Source organism: Temnothorax americanus, unplaced genomic scaffold (assembly GCF_048541705.1).
Source record: "Temnothorax americanus isolate GAGA-0224 unplaced genomic scaffold, ASM4854170v1 Scaffold7, whole genome shotgun sequence".
In the NCBI taxonomy this organism is placed as follows: Eukaryota; Metazoa; Arthropoda; class Insecta; order Hymenoptera; family Formicidae; genus Temnothorax; species Temnothorax americanus.
The window spans coordinates 1,412,050-1,432,936 of NW_027509792.1; the positions used below are offsets into that span (position 1 = coordinate 1,412,050).

Here is a 20,887-nt window from a genome sequence, read left to right on the forward strand (position 1 = left end):
ATCGTTGGAATTAATAGACTTTCTCGCATTCTTTTCCATAAAAGTTACCGTAGGCAAATAATGTTGCCGCTAGTTTCGCTTTTATATTTCCAGGTTTGTATCGTCTCCAAACTTCCCCGTACGATAGGTTGTGTCCATCTTACGCATATTACGCTAAGATAACTTTGCGATAATAGGAGGTAGACCTAATTATCTCCTAATTACGGTTATAAACTGGTACGTCGACTATGCAAGTTCCTCCACCTACGTGCATCTTATGTACCATTATGTACATCTTGCGGCGGCATAATTCGTCCGGATAGTATGTCTCTCGTTAATACGCGGTTACATACCGCGTAAACCGAAACCGAGCCGGCTCGAGAGACACGAGCCACACGAGAGGTATATTCAACGTCGCCGACATCGTCATCGACATCGTTCTCGCGGCTCTCCTCCTTTTCCCCGGCGCTTTACTTTCATCGTCTCGATATCGTATGATCGGATAGAACGTCGTTTTACCACACCCTGGACTCATTTCCGCATGCTGAGTCCGCTTCCGCTGCACATACTAGGCTAGAAACTGAAAGCGACTGCAGACTGGCGCGACGGGCACACGAGCGATCTTAAAATCCAAGGAAGTTGGCTCCTGGGGACGAGGGAGACCGTCACGCTTGCGTTACATATGCATCGAGAAATGCATCGCTCGTACGCCCGATGCAATTTGGCGAAATTATGGGTATAGCAACGGCGGTATACCTTTGTTTAGGTACCGCAGGGAGCAATACTTTCGTTATATAGGTGAACTATACCATTATTACGGTCGCGAAAATCAATTGGTCATGGGACAGCAACACGTTCAATATCGCCTATATAATCGATTAGATAAACGTCAAACTGATTAACATCATTCTATCTGAGATGGTATAGACGTCAAGTGAAGCCTCGATTAAATTTATCTTCTTACGAGTGTGCAAAAGTGTTACACGCTGATCGAGACACGCACAGTCGGTCGATGAGCAAATCCCGAGTTATCTAACACGCTGCGTGCCAGGTAATCATAGTTAATAGCCTAGGAAGTCCGCGTAAAAGGGAAGAGAGATTTCTTCAATTAGTCGCGAATGTGCATACAGGAATAAACTAGGATGCACATGTTACGTTTATAAACATTCGGTATAGCCCCGACGCAGGATTATATAATAAGTATATGTAAATGCATGGTGACTACGCTGTTTCGTTTAACTGTGATGCAATCCTCTTCGACAAGCGGCAGACCATTCAAGAAAAGCGCGCGATTGCTTTTTCTCGGAGATTGTAAAGGCTGTAATAGTAATCATAAAAGACGTGGAGTTTCCTACCAACTATACAAAGATAAATGTAACGTTATTGAACTGTTGCATTATTTTTTTATCTCTCAAAATATAAAAAAAACACTTGAAAAATTGTCTTATATTGACTTGCCCAACATTATTAACTTTTAATTACATTTCTTTCAAATGTGTCACTCAAGTAAAGCTATATGCGTGCGACTTGAAATCTTGTCTCAATTATGCAACATGCACTTTTTGCAATGTATTTTAAGGAACCATAACTTATGTAAGCATCAATCTTGGTTACGAACGTCTATATACTTTAGAATTTGAAAAAAAAACACATAATATATGAGAATGTTAAGATCGATGATATTAATTCTGAATTGTCAAATATAGTATTACGTCAAGACATTTCCCGTAGACGTAACCCGAAGCACAATGCACATTTACGATGTAAATGCGGCGCGAAACTGTAATTTTACGTCGTGATTTTATGCGAGCGCGACCCCCGACTGTTTCTTTTTACGGATGTTCGTTACGTCGCAACCATGCCGTTAATAAGATTCCAGACGGCGATCTTATCGCGCTCAATTAGAGAAATCTCGTGGGCGGAGAAGCGACGCGGCTGAGTAAGGCAGAAAACGATGGTCGTTGCGCTCTATATGCACTTTCGCGACTGTCATATTTCCTTATTCTTCCGCGAAAAGTGTATCGTAAAAACGCGCCGATACTGCCATATATGATTGCAATTTGATAACACAAATATTAACACGTCTGTAAGTCTTATCTTAAAAAAAATCTCCTGATATATCAATCTCAAGATAAATTTATCGCTAATTTACAGCTAATGAGACAATAATGGTTTGACATATATCTCTAGAATCTAAAAAAGTATATAGCATTTCTATAATGTCTAATTTTTAATAGAATTGCAAAAACATATTCTGTCGAAGTGCAAAGGAAGTGCCTGCAGTATCCTTTATATCGCGTACCTCGATAATCTCACTTGTTTGCACAAAGAATAAATGATCATCGACATAACGTTAATATTGATGTTATCAATAATGTAGAAAGTTTGTGTTTTACTGGTAAAACTATACTTTCGAAATAAGGTAACCAAAGTAAAAGTTTGTTACCTCAAAAAAAGAAATTCCAAGATATCGATCAAAGAAAACGTAATATCAAATATGCGTCTTTTCTTTCTATGATAATAAAACGAAAAAAACTGTTTCAATAGAGAGTTTTTGCAATACCGTCTTTCAGATACGGTTACGGTATCTGAAAAACGATATTGCAAAAACTTCCTAATAACAATTTAATTAGTACATGACGTTAACGGTATTAATAGATATATCACTTGTTTCATTTACTACAGGATTGTTTTTCGATTACAATGTTAAATATATTTTCTTTACAATATAAATCTATAATACAATACAATACAAACGAAATAAAATTTGCAAAAAACGCAATTAATTAACGTTGTTTTGTAATAATATTAATAGTCGATTATTTTTTCTTCCCATAAATTCACTTAATTAAATAATTATGCAATCATTAACATCATGCGCCTATGTGTGTATATTTATGCGTATGTACATGTATATATAGAAATTCAATCGCCCATACACACTTCATTTTTTTATTTTTTCTTTTAATTATTACCGCAGGTGGCCTCTCATTCGAATATTTATCTCAAAGCAAACATCATATCCTCATGCATTTAAAGTGGAATACAGATATTCCTCCATTGTAAATCGTATAAAATAAATATAAAATCTCTATTCTGAAAAATCAGTAAAAAAAACAATTCAGTTTTTAACTCATAAATTATAATATGCCTTTCATAATTCTCTCTTTGCAATAAATGCAATAATTGTCTGTAAAAATAACCAATCTCAGTCTATTATTATAATTAGAAGTAATTGATCATGGCGAAATTGCACATTAATTCTTGTACGTGCGAAATGGTAATAAATCCGAGGTTAGCCGAGCGGCCAAGTAAATTGCCACACCATCGATCCGAAATACGGAGGTAATAACCCTAAAGAGTGAAAAGAGCGTGTGGAGCATAATAAATCGGTATAATTGGACGGTTATAATTGGCCCGCAATTTAAGATAATCTACGATATTTTTGCATAGCCCTACCGAAGTTCTTAGTTGTAGTAAAATCTGTCAAATTGGCAGAGATGGGGACCTTCAATAAAATTTATATAATCACCCAATTTATTACATACAAAAATAGAGATTTATTTGTGTATTACCCACCATGCCTCTTAAAAAAACATTTATCAAAAAATGTACTCACGTATGGCTTTTTGTTTCACGTATTATGCCATTTGTCTAAAAAATATCAGTGATAAGTTTTATCTCTGTATTCATTATACATAAATGTATAAATTTTTATCAATTTAAGTCAATATTATTAGAACAGAAATACCTATAACGTCATTAAAATAAATATGACAGAAAACCAATGCATTTATTCGATCAGGAGGTCTTGTGTGATACGGAATATCCTATAAACCATGTAGGAAAAAAATACTCTTATTTATTTTTAACTGTGTATCTCTATGTTTACGTGTGTATATATCCGTCTGTTTCTTTTAGCTGCACTGGCTGAACTAGACTGAACTGGTGCAATAAGTTGGAGTGAGACAAGCACATTTATAGTTTCACTCTAACTTACGCCATCAGTGTGCACCAGTGCAGCTAAAAAAACAGACCCTATGTGTATATTGCTGTTCAAATTATATATATATGCGTATACAATAAATAAACTTCATTACTTCAAATTTTAAAAATAATGAAAAGTATGCTATATTCAAAATTGATATACGGTGACTCACAAAGCTGATCAAATTGTATCATGTTACGACCTTTATTTGAAAATTCATGAACAAAGATATCTGTAGCAAGAGAGAGATATCTGTTTGCTTACTGATATGTCATGTTGATATTAAAAGACTGTTTTTGTAGATTGCCTTCTTCGAATCAGTCAGACTGTTAGATAATTATTGTATAGTCAATTTGATCAATATCGTGAGTCACTTAATAATCTCTTTCTTCTTTCTCTTTTGAAAATCGGATCAAAATTGTTATTATATTCTTTGATTTAAAGCGGATCTACTATTTGGCGTAATTATAGAGATGTTTCAATATACTTCTTTCAGTTTATCAATAAAAACTAACACGCGCATTTTTTTGCTTCTTTCTTGCTTACTTTAAGACCGATCAAACTTCTACTGCTAACCACAAGCTACAGCTTTATGTTCTCCCAACTTGACCATTTAATCTTAAACTGCAGAAAATGGTCGTATTGTCTGGAAGTTCTAGTCGGTCCGCGTGGTTTTTCCTAATTGCGCTGGTAACAATAATATATCGATCCGCGGGAGAGCCGTCGCAGCTGATAGGTAAGTAATATCGCACGGTACAAGTAGACTGGAATAATTCAACAAAGTTTTTACCTTAATTTCTTTTACGTAATATCTGAATGTAAATTCCCAGAATTCTTATAAACCGCGTCGCAAAAAGTGCGGTTAAATTTATCAAGTTTAACTTTCATCAAAGAGGAACGTCTATAGTAAACTGCATATTACGCGATTAAACAACCATGCAACGAAGAATTAAACTTACTTTATCGTCATTCAAAAATCCGTTGATAACAAAATAACATAGATAATTATTCATTTAGATAATCTTTATTTTGACTTTCCTCAAATTTTTGGTGCTTGAATTATTCGAGTAATAATCTTACTATATGATGCAAATGTAAATGTGATATCTCGCGTTTAATAATTATAAAGCAAAAAAGAAACTAAACAGCAGTAAAATAATGAAATTTATTGAATAAAAATATTGGAAAAGATCTATTTGTATCATCCATCACACAATCAATAATTAATTCAAGAATAAAAGAAAAAAAATTGAAAAAAAATCAATCGCGATATAAATGTCGCACGAGCTCATTATCGACGATAAAATGCGTTGACAATATTTCTCATTTCGTTATGTCGATTTCTCATTTATGTCATCGCGGGAAAGCTTTGAAATTCTAGGGAAGATCCGGAGGGCTGTGTACACGATGGTGTCGTAATATTATACGCCGTACAGCACGCTATTCGCAGTGCAGTAACCACGATTACGCATCACAACCGACTTTGTGCACTTCCTCGATCGTGTACAGGATCGCTTATGCATCACTACCGGCGCGGTGTAAAAGTGCATCGACTTTCGCGCGGACTACTTCTGCCGGCCGCCTCACGTGAGCGCGATTTTCCCGCGAGGCTTTTTGTTCCTCGTCTAGGATATAAACGCGAAGGAAATTGCGCCGTCACGACTCGGTTTCCCTTAACGTTAGCCACTTTGCCGTGTAATGTTGCACTTGGGGAGAATAGCGCGGTTTAAAATTACATCGCGATGCGCGCGATGATATGCAGATTAATACGTACGTTTCCGCAACCTCCCGCGTCGCGAAACAACGAGGGAGATCGCTTAAACTTGTTCAAAAGGTTTAATTAGAAGGTGTCACTCCTTAAGCGCACTTGACAGAAATTACAGCGCGCGTAAATTAAAAAAATATATTCTTACGACGAATTCGTGCTTGTGCAACAAATCCCTTTCAAAATGCAATTACTTTCAAAGATCGATAAAGATTAGGAGGGAAAAGCATATTATTATGCTAAAATCGAATTTCAATACATAAAACGGTGCGCTATCTTGATAATCAAATAACATACAAGGTTCGGCAATGCGGCAAATCATATATTATCTACAATACAATTTCTCTGTCTTGATCTTGCCTTTCACGCAATCATATAAAATCTCCCGTAGTGCCTACAGAGTACAGCGGCATTATGCAATATATTCTTTCGTAAATGCTTAATTCTTTGCTATAGAAAAATGGAGCAATATGAAGTTAAAAATCATTCGTATAACAAAATAAGGAACAGATTGCTTATTATAAGTAATGAAAAAAAAACAGCTTAATTCATTGAATTTGATTTGATAGTTGTAGGGTAAACTGAGGCAAATCGGATTGATTTTTCTTTCTCGATAAAAAGGTAATAAAAGGAATAATATTATTTAAACTATACTTATTAGACTGATTTGGCAAACTATATACTGTAAAAATCATTATAATTTGCTTAAGTTTCAATTTATCTTTTCGTTACTCAATCACAAAATTGAGATCGTGATTTTACATTAGTGCCAAAATTTCTTCGTGCACTCGCGATCTCTACATTTCTATGATTCTATCGTCGACTGACACTAAATTACACGCAATACAGAACTGTTGTCTATATATATTATTTCCGGTGCAAGGGGGAAATGTATGGAAGTAGCTGGCACGATAAAACAACTTGTTTGAAACAAAATATTAACGAAAACTGTCTCAAAGCTTATACTGATCCGATTCGCCTCAGTTTACCCTATACATACATAAATCCTGTTGCAAATTGGAAAAGATGATTTACATCCGTTCGGAAATAAAACTTCACGGTATGTAAGACGTAATTCCCGAGTTAAGTTTGCGACATTATGATAATTTCGTTTTAAATGCAATAACGTAAAAATAATGTTTCCGCTCAACCTTTCGCAACGTGACAATTCGCTGGAAGGTGCAGGCCGTCATAATTATCTTACCTTACCACAGTCGCGAAAAGTGATCAAAATTATATACGAAACGACCTTAGACGTATCTAATATGTACTATCGCTCAAAATTCCTTTTTACATGACGTCAATATGAGCGGTTCCACACGAATAACTGTAAAAATTGTTATTACGACCTGAATGTTTGTGTCTCAGTATGCAGTCAGCCGGATAGTTTCACGGTCCAAATAACTCAAAACGAACATGTTGTTTACGGCACCGAATTATTAATCAGGCACAACCAACACGTCGGAATTTTCTCTTATCCCGAAATAAAGCCAGTGAATGTTGTCTTCAACGAAACCGTCATAGAATTCAAAGGTAATTATTAATCCACTAAAAATCAATTTTTCTATAAAAAAATTTTGGAATATAATCTTTTTTTCGATTATTATATTGTCAGATAAACTGTGTTATTACCTTAATATATTACTGAATATATTAATAAGTATAGCTATTTACTTAATTATGGTAAAAATTGAAGCTTCCAATAGAAAACTAATGACAAAGCAGAAATTAATTCAGTTAACACATATGTAAATTTCTGATTAAAAATTGATCAGTTATATATAATTAATTTAATACCAATTTTCACGTCTGCCAATATTATTCTCCCGACTGCTGCCAACCTTCGGTTGGCGAAGACGAGGGCGTATGCGTTTTTCTGCTTTTATTTATCCTGCAATATCCAAGCTAGTATTAATCCGTATTAATTACAAAGGATTACATTTTTCAGGACATGTGTCACCTAAATATCCGGTGACTCAACAGTATATCTCATCCGAAAAACTTTCTTGGAACGCTAGTGGTATCATTTTAGAAATCGGTACGCTTCAAGTAAGTTTAACGCTCCATAATCGTTTAAATAACGACCGGAAGAAAATTGAGCGCGACTATTCGCTTTGTAAGATAATTATAGTTCGCCCGTCCGATAATTATTATCCTCGGCTTTCCATCGTTACAGAAACTAAGCAAAGAAGATTATGCACTCCAAAACTGTCGCTTATTTTTACCAACGAATATCAAAGACAGGTAAGACACGGAACTCTATAAAAATTTTATTACGCAAATAAAATAAGATATTTCTCCGGGGAAAAATTTGCAAATTAGACTGATAAAGAAAAATTCATTTTAAAACGATTTAAAAAATCTAATTTTTGATAAACTTGTGCATAGAGCTGAATTTAGCATGAATCCAATAGACAATAAATTAAATTCTACATATAATATATAAAATCTATCAATAATTAGATTTTAGTTATAAAATCATATTTTTTTAGATATTTTAAATGTAGATAATTTTTACAAGAAATTTTTCCTTAACATTTAATTAAAGTTAAGAGGCTGTCAAAAAATTAAAATTCATGAGATAAGTTAAGTTAATGGACCATATAGAGCCTAATATATATTAATAAAATTTCTTTATCAAGTGGATATTCTCTTTTAGTACTAATCTATCAAGGGCTGTGGAAAAAGCGATTATTTATTACGTCCAATCTTGTGCCCAAGAGCTTCATTGTCAGAAAATTGGAACATTAAAGGCAAAACAACTTCAGAATATCAGTAGATATGAAGAATGTGGATATAATATACTTCGTATTGTTCGTCCTAACTACCTAACGGTTGCAGTAGTCCTATTAACTTCATTTTTAAATTATATTTTATTCGTAGTAATACGATCATATATTTTGAAAAAAGGTAAAAATTACAAAAAAGAAAAAATTCACTAAAGTATCTATGATTTCATTGGCCGTAATCTAGTAAATCTGTTCACTTTTGTAATCTTCACCTTTTTTCAAGATACATCGTTGACCCCCTCAATTTTAATAAACGTTCCTGTGGACATTCTTCTCAAAATAGTGATAAATTACATTAAGCAGAATAAAAAATCCATGATTAAAATTCCTGGTGTAATGGAAACATATAACATAGGACTTGGAATAGAATGTCATTTCGAAACAGATAACGGAATTTTCGAGTGAGCACTATTATCTCATAATACAATCGAGAAAATTAATATTTTTTGTATAATGATATTTTTATTGAACACTACTTCTGCAAGATAATTAATTTTTCAGAGATCTCTTGACACTAGAGAGAACGGAAGACGCAGTTATGTTTAACTTTGGGCGAACACACATTATACAAACTGGTTTTAAACTTTCCATGGCTAAGTTTAAGTATGATTATTACAAGGTAAAAATATTAAACATAAAAAAGATTCATTTTTTTCTAAATACTAATATTTGTTTTAATATACAGCTTAAAATTGGACCAATCACAATCAGTGGCAATATATCCGGAACTGTCGATGGATTAGCAATAAGAGCAAGACTAGTCATTGACAAAACGTGCGGCATGAATTTGGAGTATATCAATGTGACGGAATTTGGCAAACTCAACCTAAAAATGACTGGTTTAGGTCCACTTAATAGTTTAGCATCCACAATATTTACTGGGTTGACAGAAATATGGCAAGACAAATTTGTTAAAACTATCGAAGTTAATGTTAGAAATATTGCTAAAAAACAATTAAGCGAATTCATTTGTTAAACTAATAATGAAGTTATAAAATATTTCTTTGAATTATAATCATGCAAGCCTTATAAATTAAAACAAACATTAGATGAGTATGTGATAAGCATGGATTTAAAAAAAGGCCTACATATGGTACACAAGTTTAAATTACAATTTTAGCTGTACTTTTATTTTTTCTTTAAATAAGAATCATTAATATGTCAAGAATTTTTACAAAATGTCAACACTTCTTAATAAACGATGATTTCTACTGTATTATATGGCAAAGTAAATGTGTAATAAATCAAAAATTTCCCATAGTTCAAATTTTTTTCTATTATTCTCATTATTTTATTATTCTTATATATATATATATATATATATATATATATATATGTTTGTATAATTTTTGGAAAATATTTTTCTAAAAATTGTTATTTAATATTGAGTGACGTTAATATTAGGTAAAAATTTCATTGAATTCAATTAGGTTGTATACTAGTTTCCGTATCAGTGACTACTTCCGTTGATTCGGCAGTAACAGCTTCGGAGATTGCAGTTTCTTGTGCAGTTTCTTGTACAGTTTCTTTGTCATTATCTGTGCATTCTTGATGGGAAGAAATACTTTCATCTTGCACTAGAATTTCTTTTTCTTTAACATCACTATCAGAATTAGTAACTGCAGGAGTATCTTGCATAGTATCATTATTAATGTCACTAGTACATTGTACTTGCGTGGTAATATTATTACTGTTACTAATATTTGTATTCAATGCACGCTTCAAAGCCAAATATTCTTCTACCGATCCTGTTGGAGCTTTCTCAAATGTAGCATTTGCATCAGTTGTCGATGGCTGTGCAGATACATTCAAGTTTGGTGATTTATTCAGCTTGGATAATCTTTGACGTTCCCTTAAACGTTTCCGAATCTCAGACTGTATCTTCGATTCTTTTATTACATTTTGGACGTCGTCAGTCTGATAATAACGCGACGCCCAAGTTTCTGCTGAATCCGATTTTGGCACAGTGGTTTGGGATACAGACTGCTTATTTTCTTGTTCAGAAAGGACGATAACTGTGTCTTGACTTTTATCCTCATCGCTATTTTCTATATCCATAACTTCACAGTAATCATCTAAATCAATATCATCTAAATCTGTCGATCTCTCTTCTTCAATTTTACTTTCTTCTGCTACTTTCTGTTCTGTTTTATTTTCTTCTTCAACAATAATTTTGTTTTCGTCAGAAGAATTTGTTCTCGATTTAACATTAATACTTTCATTACTTGATTTTTCTGTAATATCAGTAATATCAATCTCTTTTAATTCTGAAGAGATCGTAATTGTAGAAGCAAGTTGGGATTTTCCGCGTGACTTTTTCTTCGATTTTTTCCGTCTCTCGGCAACGTTATCCGCAGAAATCGATATTGACAACACATTGTTTTTTATATCTACATTTCTCTCAGGCATTATTGCTTTGCTTGTGTTAGTTAGATGCGTTTTATTCACAGTACTTGTATTACTATGTTTCTCTGTTATTTCTTGAGTTTCTTTTCTTTCCTTCGAATCTTGGGTGCTGGTTTTAATAGAATTTTCATCTGAATTGCTCGTGGATTTTCCAGCTTTCGACGCACGTTCGTTTGTCAGCTCTTGATTTATTCGCGTTTCTTCCCTATCACTATCGCTAGATAATAACTCGACAACTGGAGCAGGGTTAGGAATTACCAAAACAACATCTTCTTCCTCGCCTTTGTTACTTTGCTGAGAACCAATAATTCTTTCTAATTGCTTGCGACAATTCTCTTTCGCTTTGTCATCAACATCTTGAGATGTTCCAGTATTATTTTCTATTGCTTTACTGCCGTTTGCTTGTGATGGATTAATAGGTGGAATTATATCTTCCTCTTTTCGTATCAAAGCTCTTATGGCGCGGGCTCGCATTTCTAATTCTAATAAATCTAATAAGCTGTCTCCTTCTTTTCCTTTATCTTTGTCGTCTTCCTTTTTAATTTTAACATCCTCAGTTTTATCATTACTTTCGCTTTTAATGTTACATTTTGGTTTAACATTATACTTATTTAAATTATTTTTCTTATTAACTTGTGTTTTCCCTTTAGTTTTTGTTTTATCTCTTTTTAACTTTCCTTTCCCACCATTCTCCTTTTTGGATGAATCATCTTCGGTTAACCATTCCTCCGTATCAGAAATGATTTCTAAGGAAGGTCCTGTTATAGGAGAAGATATAAATGAGCAGATTATTCTACAAAATTTAAATTCTATGCCATAATACCTAATATTTATATACCTGAATTATCAGAAACTTCACTTGTGTCTGAGGATTCCAACATAGGTTTGCCATTTAATATAGATAATATTCGAGCTTTAGACATACCCTTTAACTCACTCTCACACCATTCTTCGAGTTCACTTAAATCCATTTGCTATATAAATAACATATGATATATATTACTTGTGCTTGAGCGAATATTTTCATATAAAAACTATTAAACTAGCTAAAATAATTCATGCCATAACTCACTTTAAGAACCTGCGGCAACATGAGACGAATTTTTTCTGATTTAACAGATTTAAAAAGCTGTCGGGATAATTCTTTACGATCAGACAAATAATCTCTAATTGGTTTTAAATCTCTTGCATCAATCTCTTCTTCGTCCGATGATAGTGACGAAGATGTACAAGAAGATGCACTGCTGTATTCCTAATAACGAAGTAATCTTTAAAATAACGAGCACTAAAAATGTTTTTGTATAATTTTCCTAATTTAAAGCAAGATGATATTCTATAAATATAATTGTCGATAACTACCTTGTTGTTGCTTACGCTGTGTTTAGCCTTAGACATATTTATGTTGTTTAAGAAATATTTCCTTCAATCTAAATAAATATCAATCAGCAGAATAAACTAAATTAACTTGTAAAACAATCCCCTTCTCATATTTTTATCTGAAAAATGTATAGGTATAGGTTAACGGATCTCTCATAACCATATCGTATTAATTTACATTCTGTGTCAAGAAGAAAATTTATATTCGCGTTAAAAAGGAAACGGAAAAAGAGAGTTACGCAGAATGTATTACATAATGCAATTAAAAGAAGCGAATTTAATATAGAAAATTAATCAATAATAACCTTCTAGGTTACTTTTGCGATCATATTGGCACAAAACTGATCGAAATTTCAGTTGACACTATTTATGATTGTGGAAGATACTTACTTCATTTATCAGATACAACGTAGATAGTATAGCTTAATTCTTGTGAAGATTATAAAGTATAATTCTCGCGTCACCGACAATTCCTGCCTGCTTTGTTTACATTTGTTTACGATTGACAGCGCATAGCGCATGCGGCATGCGGCATGACAGCGATTTAAACGCGATGCGCCATGCGCCATCATCCAGCGCATTCGACAACGATATCGTCGCAATCCATTAAAGATCTACTGAGGGTATCGTGATCGTGTAGATGTCACTAGATGAGCGTACCGACGACGTTCTGTCAATGCGATAATATAATGCAGTATAACCTGTACTGTTGACAATTGTTGACAATTGTGTTTGTCAACAAGATGACATTAATCAAATATAATTGATGAATGCGATCGCAGTAAGTACTATCGTATTAGAGAAATGAAAGTGTTCACGATAAGGACCGATATTATCTTAAACGGATTCTCTCTTAATGTAAGCATTTGTCTTTGACAGGCATTTGACAGGCATTTTGACATATTAAGTACCAGGTTTCCAGAGATTAATCAGCTTTGACACTTATCACATATCGTTACTTCAAGAAACAAATATCTATGAACACTTTGGCAGTATGCTGATTGAGCAAAGTATATGATACTATTTATCAAGTTTAGTATCAATCAAATCTTTGCCTAGCGCTGCATAAGTCAGGAAAGAAAAATGTTCAACCGCTTTAAGTCAGTATTAATGAGTGCTGTGGGCGCAAGCGAGCTTGGCCTGCAGTACCCTAATGATTCGGATAATGATACGGCAGACTATATTAACTCTAATTACGTGGTAGAAGTGGAAAATAAACCTTACAGCCGTCCAAGTTTTCTAGGATTGACAGCTGAAGAGACACAGGTATTTCTTATATGAATTATATAGCAAATTGATTTATATATATTTTTCAAACGCCGATAATTTGATTGTAACGGTATTTGATATTTGCCTAAATTATACATATTGAATGACCGTATTAAATAGGTGAGCGCAGATCACAGAGTAAGGCCTATAATAGTTCCGAGAGATCTTAGCCGTTTGCCGTGGTGCGCTGGCTATGCGGAATGTATAAATGCTGGCAAAAGTACATGGAATGAGGATCAAGCCTCAGCAACGCGTGGCGACTTGAAATTGTCGGACATTAATGTCACACTGCCTTATGTCATGTTTTCAATGTTCGACGGACACGCAGGGTACCAAGTGGCTCTTACGGCACGATTACATCTACACAGGATAATTCTTGTATGCGCTATTTTTGACAAAATTGTCAGAGATGATTCAAAATATATACATATATTATGTGAAATACTTGTATTAATGATCTATTTGAAAACAGGAAAGGTTACTGGCTATACCAGGCAATATGCTATTGAATGAAGATGAAAATGAACTGATTAAGGGAAGAGATCTAGTTACAGGTGCTATAGAATTAGCATATAGACAAATGGATCAAATGGTGGAGATGCAAGCTCAAAATGGTGGTGGTGGTTGTACGGCTATTACAATTTTATTTCTTAATGGAAGGCTTTATGCAGCAGGAGCTGGTGACTCCAGGTTATATTATAATTTATATACATACATATTTATATATTTGCTATATATGGAATATTATTGAATTAAATATAATTGTTCTCTTATATACGACCAGGGCTGTATTAGTTTTGGGGGAGGAACAACGTGCTCTTACTAGAGATCATACTCCAGATTCTGAATCAAATCGTGTTAGAGCTTTAGGTTTTTTAAAAAGCAACGAGTTGCTCAAAGGTCATTTCACTCCGTTGGAATTTAGAAAAAGACCGTTGCAGAAGGAACTGGGGTCTATGGTTTTGTACAGAGAACCTTTTATGACAGGTTGGGCGTATAAAACTTTAACGCATCCTGATTTAAAACTACCGCTTATTTCGGGACACGGAAAAAGGGTACATTTTCGTGCAGTTGAGCAAGAATTTATATAATTTCAAATTAAAGTAATCTTGTTTGTAGTATTAAGTAAATTTGTTTCATGACGTTTAGAGCAGAGTAATGGGAACGATAGGCGTGACTAGAGGGTTTGGAGATCATGGTTTGAAAGCAGCAAATACCGGTGTTAATATCAAACCGTTCCTATCATCGCAACCTGAAGTACAATCTTTGAACTTGGACAGTTGCAATCTTACCGAACGAGATTGCATTATTATCGCCACGGACGGACTTTGGGATGTAGTAACGGACAAAACAGCGGCAGCTATACTTAGAAAAACTCTTGCACCTGATACTCCATCATTAGAATATAGGTATTATTGCGAAGTATATGCACAAAAATGAACAACAATGTAACTGAAATAAGGTACTATATACATTCTTTGGTTTAGACTGACAATGGGTGCTCAAGAATTGGTGCAAGCGGCAAGAGGTCGATTAATCGGTAGAGTATGGATGGGAAAACCGGAGAATCCCAACGAGACAGATGAAAAGTCCTCGCCTATAGCATCGGTGGACGACATTAGCGTATTAGTGGTACCTTTATATCCTTATTTATGTGAGCATAAGCAGTGGCTGAAAACGACACAACAAGAACGAAAGTACGCTGCAGATTCCCTAGCAACAATGTGCTTCGATTATCCTATTTCTAATAGATCCACTGATAATCCTGCATAATAAATCGTTGCGATTCTTCGATAAAGTGCTCTACGTGAAATAGTAACAATGTTACTCAATACCGCAGCTAACTAATTACATTTATCTGCATTACTACAATGACTCGTCGTATATCCGCGATGATTTTTATTTTGTTATAGAATAATTAGCGATATCTAAGTGCACGGTTGCCGTATATTCTCTATGATTCTCTTCGCAAAATATTAAATTATTATTATATGCTGCCACATGTACATTTTAACTACAAAAGGCTATGTTCTTATTGTTTAAGTAAACATTCCACTGTGACATTATTTTATGTGCAACATGAAATATCTACAATATCCCGAATATTTGATACGTGTGATCGTACCGTACATAAATATCTCGTGTATAAGCACTAATTTTTTGATTGTTACAACTATGTAACTAGTATATATAGACTGGACACAATATAATATCAAAAGATATCAATATTTTTATATTGCTTTTGAGGCAAGCATACGTTACCATTCAATGTTTGAGCGTATTATGATGTTTCATCATTATAGCTTTATGTTGAAAAAATTAACTCTATGACTACGAACATACATATGTGTGTATATGTATATGTATAATTAAGATTGAGAATGCTATATTAAGAAACGAGTAAGATTTTAAGTAAAAAATTAAAACTCTTCAATTAACTTTTTCGATTTATTCGATCTATCTATATCGATATTTCTTTCATTCGGAAATGTTAGAGATGTTTTGCATGTTGTAGTCAAAGAGTTAAATTGGATGAAATTGTAAGTATGATATGAATGATCTATGTGTGTGTAAAAAATTGTATATAAATAGAAAAACATTGCTATCTCTTTTGTTGTAACCACGATAATAATTAGATCATGTCTTATATAACTCTCCTGTAGCTATATTATATTAAATAAATAAATAAATAAATAAATATTATACGAAAATATCTCTTTTGTGTACACATTTACTTTTATTTCAGCAATCTTTCGGTAAATTTTCAGTGAAGAAATTGTTTGATTAATTGCGAATTTAATTACTTGGAGTTCTAACGATTGATATTTCCATTAATGCATTTTCAATCAAATGTATAGACGCGTTTCTAACGTCTTGGTATTGTAAGGGACTCAAAATAAAAAATTGTATCTATATACAAGTTTTAAAATCCATAAAAATAATACTACGATTGCACGGAATTCACTTGACGAACATTCGATATGAACATATGATATAATAATACTATTAGGATTTCTTTGACGAAACTGTCGCGCGTTCACATTCTGTATGATACATTATATTTTGTTATATTACTCTTAGAAGTTTACTTGAAGAAACTGTCCGTATTTACGTCGTGCTCTAATGAATATTCAATGGCAAATTTTCTATTTTAAGTAAATGTATATATAAAAGGCACGCACTATAAACACAATGATTTCAATTTCAGATCTTACGTTTGATGTACGCCACTTTTAATTTCTTTTGCATGAACATAAAGGTCATTTTTGCATGCTTGTGAAATCGAAATTCGTACTCACCGGAGCTGGATCGGCTTCGGCCACGGAACTGCGTCGACTGCAATCGATGAAACGGCGTTGCTTATGAAGATCTCCGACGACTGATACGTTCCGGTGATCACCCGTCACTACAACCGTCACTCCCGACGAAAACTCGCGCTCGTTATTCACTCTGAACGGATAAAATTCGCGATCAACTACGGAGCGACCGCGCTCCGCGTTCTGAAACGTTCGCGCTGCCGAAACTGTCATGGCGGCTGAAATGACGCGCAACGCGCAACGCCGTGCGCCGTGCCGGCGACGCGTCCATGAGCGCTTGCGCGGTGTCGCGACGGTTATTGCCAGCCATGTCGACGACTGACGAGACGAACAATACGACGAGATACTCTGAAACATGAAATGATTAGAATTAGCGACGAGCGGAAGATTAAATGCCTTCTACGTTAGTTTTTTAGCAAACTATATGAGAATAAATTATCCATTTCTATATAGAAATGTTCCATTAGGCGCGGTAGGTGCGCGTAATACAATCACAATATTTAAACTTAATTACAATATATTATATCTATTAAAGAGTATGCGCTTTGAATGTCCCGAAAGAAGACAAGGCTTACGTCTACACATCGATCGGAATCTATATATTCACCAGGCTGGCGTTCCAAAATTTACTCTAGTTAACTAAAATGCTATAGTGTACGTGACGTAAACTATAGATTTTAGTGACCCAGATTGATTTTTGGAACGCAACCCATAACTCAGCTTCGAGCCTGCATTGCGTCGATCGCGATCGATGAAACGGCATTGCTCGCAAACGCCCGCGACTGATACGTTCCGACGATCGCCCGTTACTTTACTTACTTTTAACTTGCACTCCCGATGAAAACCTGCGCTCGTTATACATTCTGAACGGGTAAAATTCGCGATTAACTACGGAGCGATCGTACGTTCCGAATCCGTCGTTCTCGCGCTACCGCATCTGTCATGGCGGCGCCGGCGGGTGGCGGCGCGCGGCGGCGGCCGAGAAAATGCGCGCGACGCCTGATATTTCAATATCGAGATAATTTGAAATGCAAAAGATTAGAATTCGGGAATGCACTATCACAATTTCGAATCACGCCTTCTATGAGCCTCGATCGTACTAAAATTCACCGGTATAGAGTTCAAATTAATCTACTACTTTGATACTTGTTAAAAGATTTGGCGAAAAGTTGTTTCATCACGAATTAAATTAAGAGACGTACGTTTGTACCTTGGCTATGAGATGGCGTTATGGGTATAAAACTGCCGTTTGCGACAATGCCGATTAGTTTTCCTAAGTTCGCCAAGAGATTACGCCACCGACATGAAATTGATGTTTGCTCAGTTTGCTGCGACAAAATTAGATGCTAAACTTCACAAGAGATGACGCTGCAGGTATTAAATGAGAATTTGCAGACTTTGCAGTATGCCGATTATATATATATATGTATATTGCTGTTGCATTTAGAAATATTCTTAATAGCTGTATAGCGTCATCTTTTGATAAGCTCAGAATAATATATATATATATATATATATATATATATATATATATATTCTGAGCATGACGCTATACAGCTATTAAGAATATTTCCAAATGCAACAGCAATGTCCATTACATGCCACCACAATATAGTGATCGTTAAGATACATCAATTAGATACCGCATAATATGATATTCTTCTTCGTACAAGCCACCCGCGGATAAGCTCGAAAGTATTCGGAGAGGTGTAAGCCTCGAGAGAGAGAAGAATATAAAACGCATCGATCATACCGAAAGCGGACTCGCGCACTGAGGCCTAGAGCGTTGTCGTGCTTCGCTATAAGCGGGTTTGCCCGTTTTTGCCCGATGTTAAATAGCGAACTTTTCGGACGAGCGTGCGGGCACGCACGTGGACACGTTTTATATATTACGTTTATGTGTACGGGAACAAGAGTGCATTTCCTCGTCGCATGGCTGGGGCACAGTCCGAAACAGTTAACTCTCATAAATTTAATTACGAAACGGCAACACGACCGAAATGGAAGACTCTCTTTCCGCCGGGTAAAATCGTGGATTAATCTCGGCGCGGTAATTTTTTCGAAACTACATCATTTATCGAGATGAAGTTTATGATAACTATAAATTATCAACGCGATGTTATCGCTGAAGACCTCTATGTAAAAAGCTTCTCTATATCGGCCATATCGGGTCTATAAGTAGATCAATAAATAATCGATCGACGATATCGATGACACGTATCTATTCTAAAACATTTGAGAGTATGAGGATAAATACTTCTTTAATCATTCCGCAACAAAACAGAAAGTTTATTTATTAGCGTTAAAGAAATTTTTCTCAAAGTTCAGAAAAATTAAAATTTACGAAATAAACGATTAATTTTTAATACCTTAACTGCTCAATGTCAATTAAGTTTATCGCTTCACTGTAAGAAAAATAATTAAGAAAATGCTGGTACATCACGCTTCATTAACGTGGAAGGACGAGTGAAATATGAGCAGAATACCTGGTGGCGTGATGTTTTGTTCCATTACGGATTAAACGGTCGGGCAGCTGAAAGACGTTACGCAGCAAATTTCTGTCGACCGACGGCAATGAAGTCGGAGATGAATTGTAATGTACCATACATTTCCGCCAACTAAGAGCGACAGCGTAAAAGGACGCCGAGATAGAGTGTCGCAAATCACCGTACGAAAGTGCTCTTCCACAAAAGTATAGACGAACGTTGTGAAAACTAAATCTAGCCTGACAGCTCCCCGTTGACCCTCCATCGCACAATTTTGTAAAAAAATTGCCGTGCACTGCGGGAACGCGGATCTCAACTCTCCCATGTAATGCATCACCTTTTTCAAACTACTCCAGTTCAAATCGACGTACGCGATTATGTTAATTTGTAGCTATTATAATGAGATTTAATTTAATTGCACAAATTCGTGAAATACGCCCAAGAGAGTATTAGAAAATTTCTCAAATTGATATCTTATCCTAGATACATCATATTTTCTTATATATTATGGTACCTTATCGCACAAAAACAACTTTTACTTATCTGTTTTAATATTAAAAAGATGTTAATTTTTTTTTATTTATATCTTAACAAAGGAAACCTGATCAATCACACACGCGCACACACACACACGCACATGATAGCTTTATCATGAAGATCATCTTATCTCAGGAACGTAATATGAACCAGACATTTGGTCGAAAAATGGGACGCACTACTTTTGAACGGCCATTCGATCGGCTATATGTTTTTCATAGTGCTGGATTATGACGGGCGATCAGTCACGGTCACCGTAACAGTAACTCCAAGGGGTTGGAAAGGGCTTAATGCCTCTCCTGGATAGCGCAAGAAAGAGTTGCGCGTGTGGAGGATGGGAAAGGAGTAGCGTTACACCATATCAAAATGGCCACAACTTAGGGGTCCTGTGCTACCCCGATATATCATCGTTAGAGAACTTTGGACGGCTTCCTGGTTTCAGCATTGATGGCTTCCTCCGATACGACATGATGTATCTGTTCCTCATTGCTACGGCGTGAAAATGAGAATCGGATGCAATTTGAAAGTAAAAATATTACCTTATAAAGCGATAACAAAACATTCCCCCCCCCCATTATTTACATATTCGTCTTCTGTGATTCGCACTTCGATAGGAATTGTATATTAATTAAAAAGAGCAAGGTGAATTATAATCTTTCTGTTTATACAGTAGTCGATCAAGTCGATCTTTTTAGAAAGAGCCCTATGATCTATCCAGAATAATTTTTATCGATATTTTGATATCACTTCGTAAATGCAATTAGTCGCAAATTGAAAAAAATCGCTACTTATAATGACGAGTTTTATAGTTTTTTAACTCTTGAGCTAAATATATATCTCTGTTATTGACATTTAATAAAACTTATAGTCTTTTACTTATCGCATGTTAAAATTTCAAGTTTATTGTACGTTACAAATTTGCGCGAAAATTGCAACATTAAGATCAGCCAATGCTTTGCACGTCTCTCTTGAAA

At 34.8% G+C, this 20,887-nt stretch overlaps 3 protein-coding genes across 6 annotated transcripts; 2 read left to right on the forward strand and 1 right to left on the reverse strand.

Annotated features, from left to right (window-relative positions):
* Window positions 1-903: 903 nt before the first annotated feature.
* On the forward strand, window positions 904-9,737 carry LOC143905980 (uncharacterized). Of its 3 annotated transcripts, XM_077421688.1 has the most exons (9): window positions 904-1,030; window positions 4,598-4,703; window positions 7,101-7,265; window positions 7,681-7,781; window positions 7,909-7,976; window positions 8,392-8,642; window positions 8,745-8,922; window positions 9,023-9,140; window positions 9,207-9,737. In XM_077421688.1, exons 2-9 carry the CDS (start codon window positions 4,601-4,603, stop codon window positions 9,495-9,497), a joined length of 1,275 nt encoding a protein of 424 aa, XP_077277814.1. In that variant the 5' UTR covers window positions 904-1,030; window positions 4,598-4,600; the 3' UTR covers window positions 9,498-9,737. The 3 variants fall into 3 exon arrangements, with proteins under 3 accessions (XP_077277814.1, XP_077277812.1, XP_077277813.1); XM_077421686.1 differs by having other exon boundaries at window positions 9,023-9,737; XM_077421687.1 differs by having other exon boundaries at window positions 949-1,030; window positions 4,520-4,703; window positions 9,023-9,737.
* A 143-nt stretch (window positions 9,738-9,880) lies between these two features.
* On the reverse strand, window positions 9,881-12,849 carry LOC143905978 (uncharacterized). Of its 2 annotated transcripts, none has more exons than XM_077421683.1 (5): window positions 12,695-12,849; window positions 12,287-12,423; window positions 12,000-12,179; window positions 11,766-11,901; window positions 9,881-11,685 (listed from the first exon to the last, which is right to left on the reverse strand). In XM_077421683.1, exons 2-5 carry the CDS (start codon window positions 12,320-12,322, stop codon window positions 9,944-9,946), a joined length of 2,094 nt encoding a protein of 697 aa, XP_077277809.1. In that variant the 5' UTR covers window positions 12,323-12,423; window positions 12,695-12,849; the 3' UTR covers window positions 9,881-9,943. The 2 variants fall into 2 exon arrangements, with proteins under 2 accessions (XP_077277809.1, XP_077277810.1); XM_077421684.1 differs by lacking the exon at window positions 12,695-12,849 and adding an exon at window positions 12,610-12,683.
* Window positions 12,850-12,932: 83 nt separating this feature from the next.
* Window positions 12,933-16,259, forward strand: LOC143905979 (protein phosphatase 1H). The gene is made up of 7 exons (XM_077421685.1): window positions 12,933-13,085; window positions 13,184-13,570; window positions 13,694-13,951; window positions 14,046-14,263; window positions 14,358-14,643; window positions 14,723-14,982; window positions 15,061-16,259. The coding sequence occupies exons 2-7, from the start codon at window positions 13,388-13,390 to the stop codon at window positions 15,344-15,346; spliced, it is 1,491 nt and encodes a 496-aa protein (XP_077277811.1). The 5' UTR covers window positions 12,933-13,085; window positions 13,184-13,387; the 3' UTR covers window positions 15,347-16,259.
* Window positions 16,260-20,887: the final 4,628 nt, after the last annotated feature.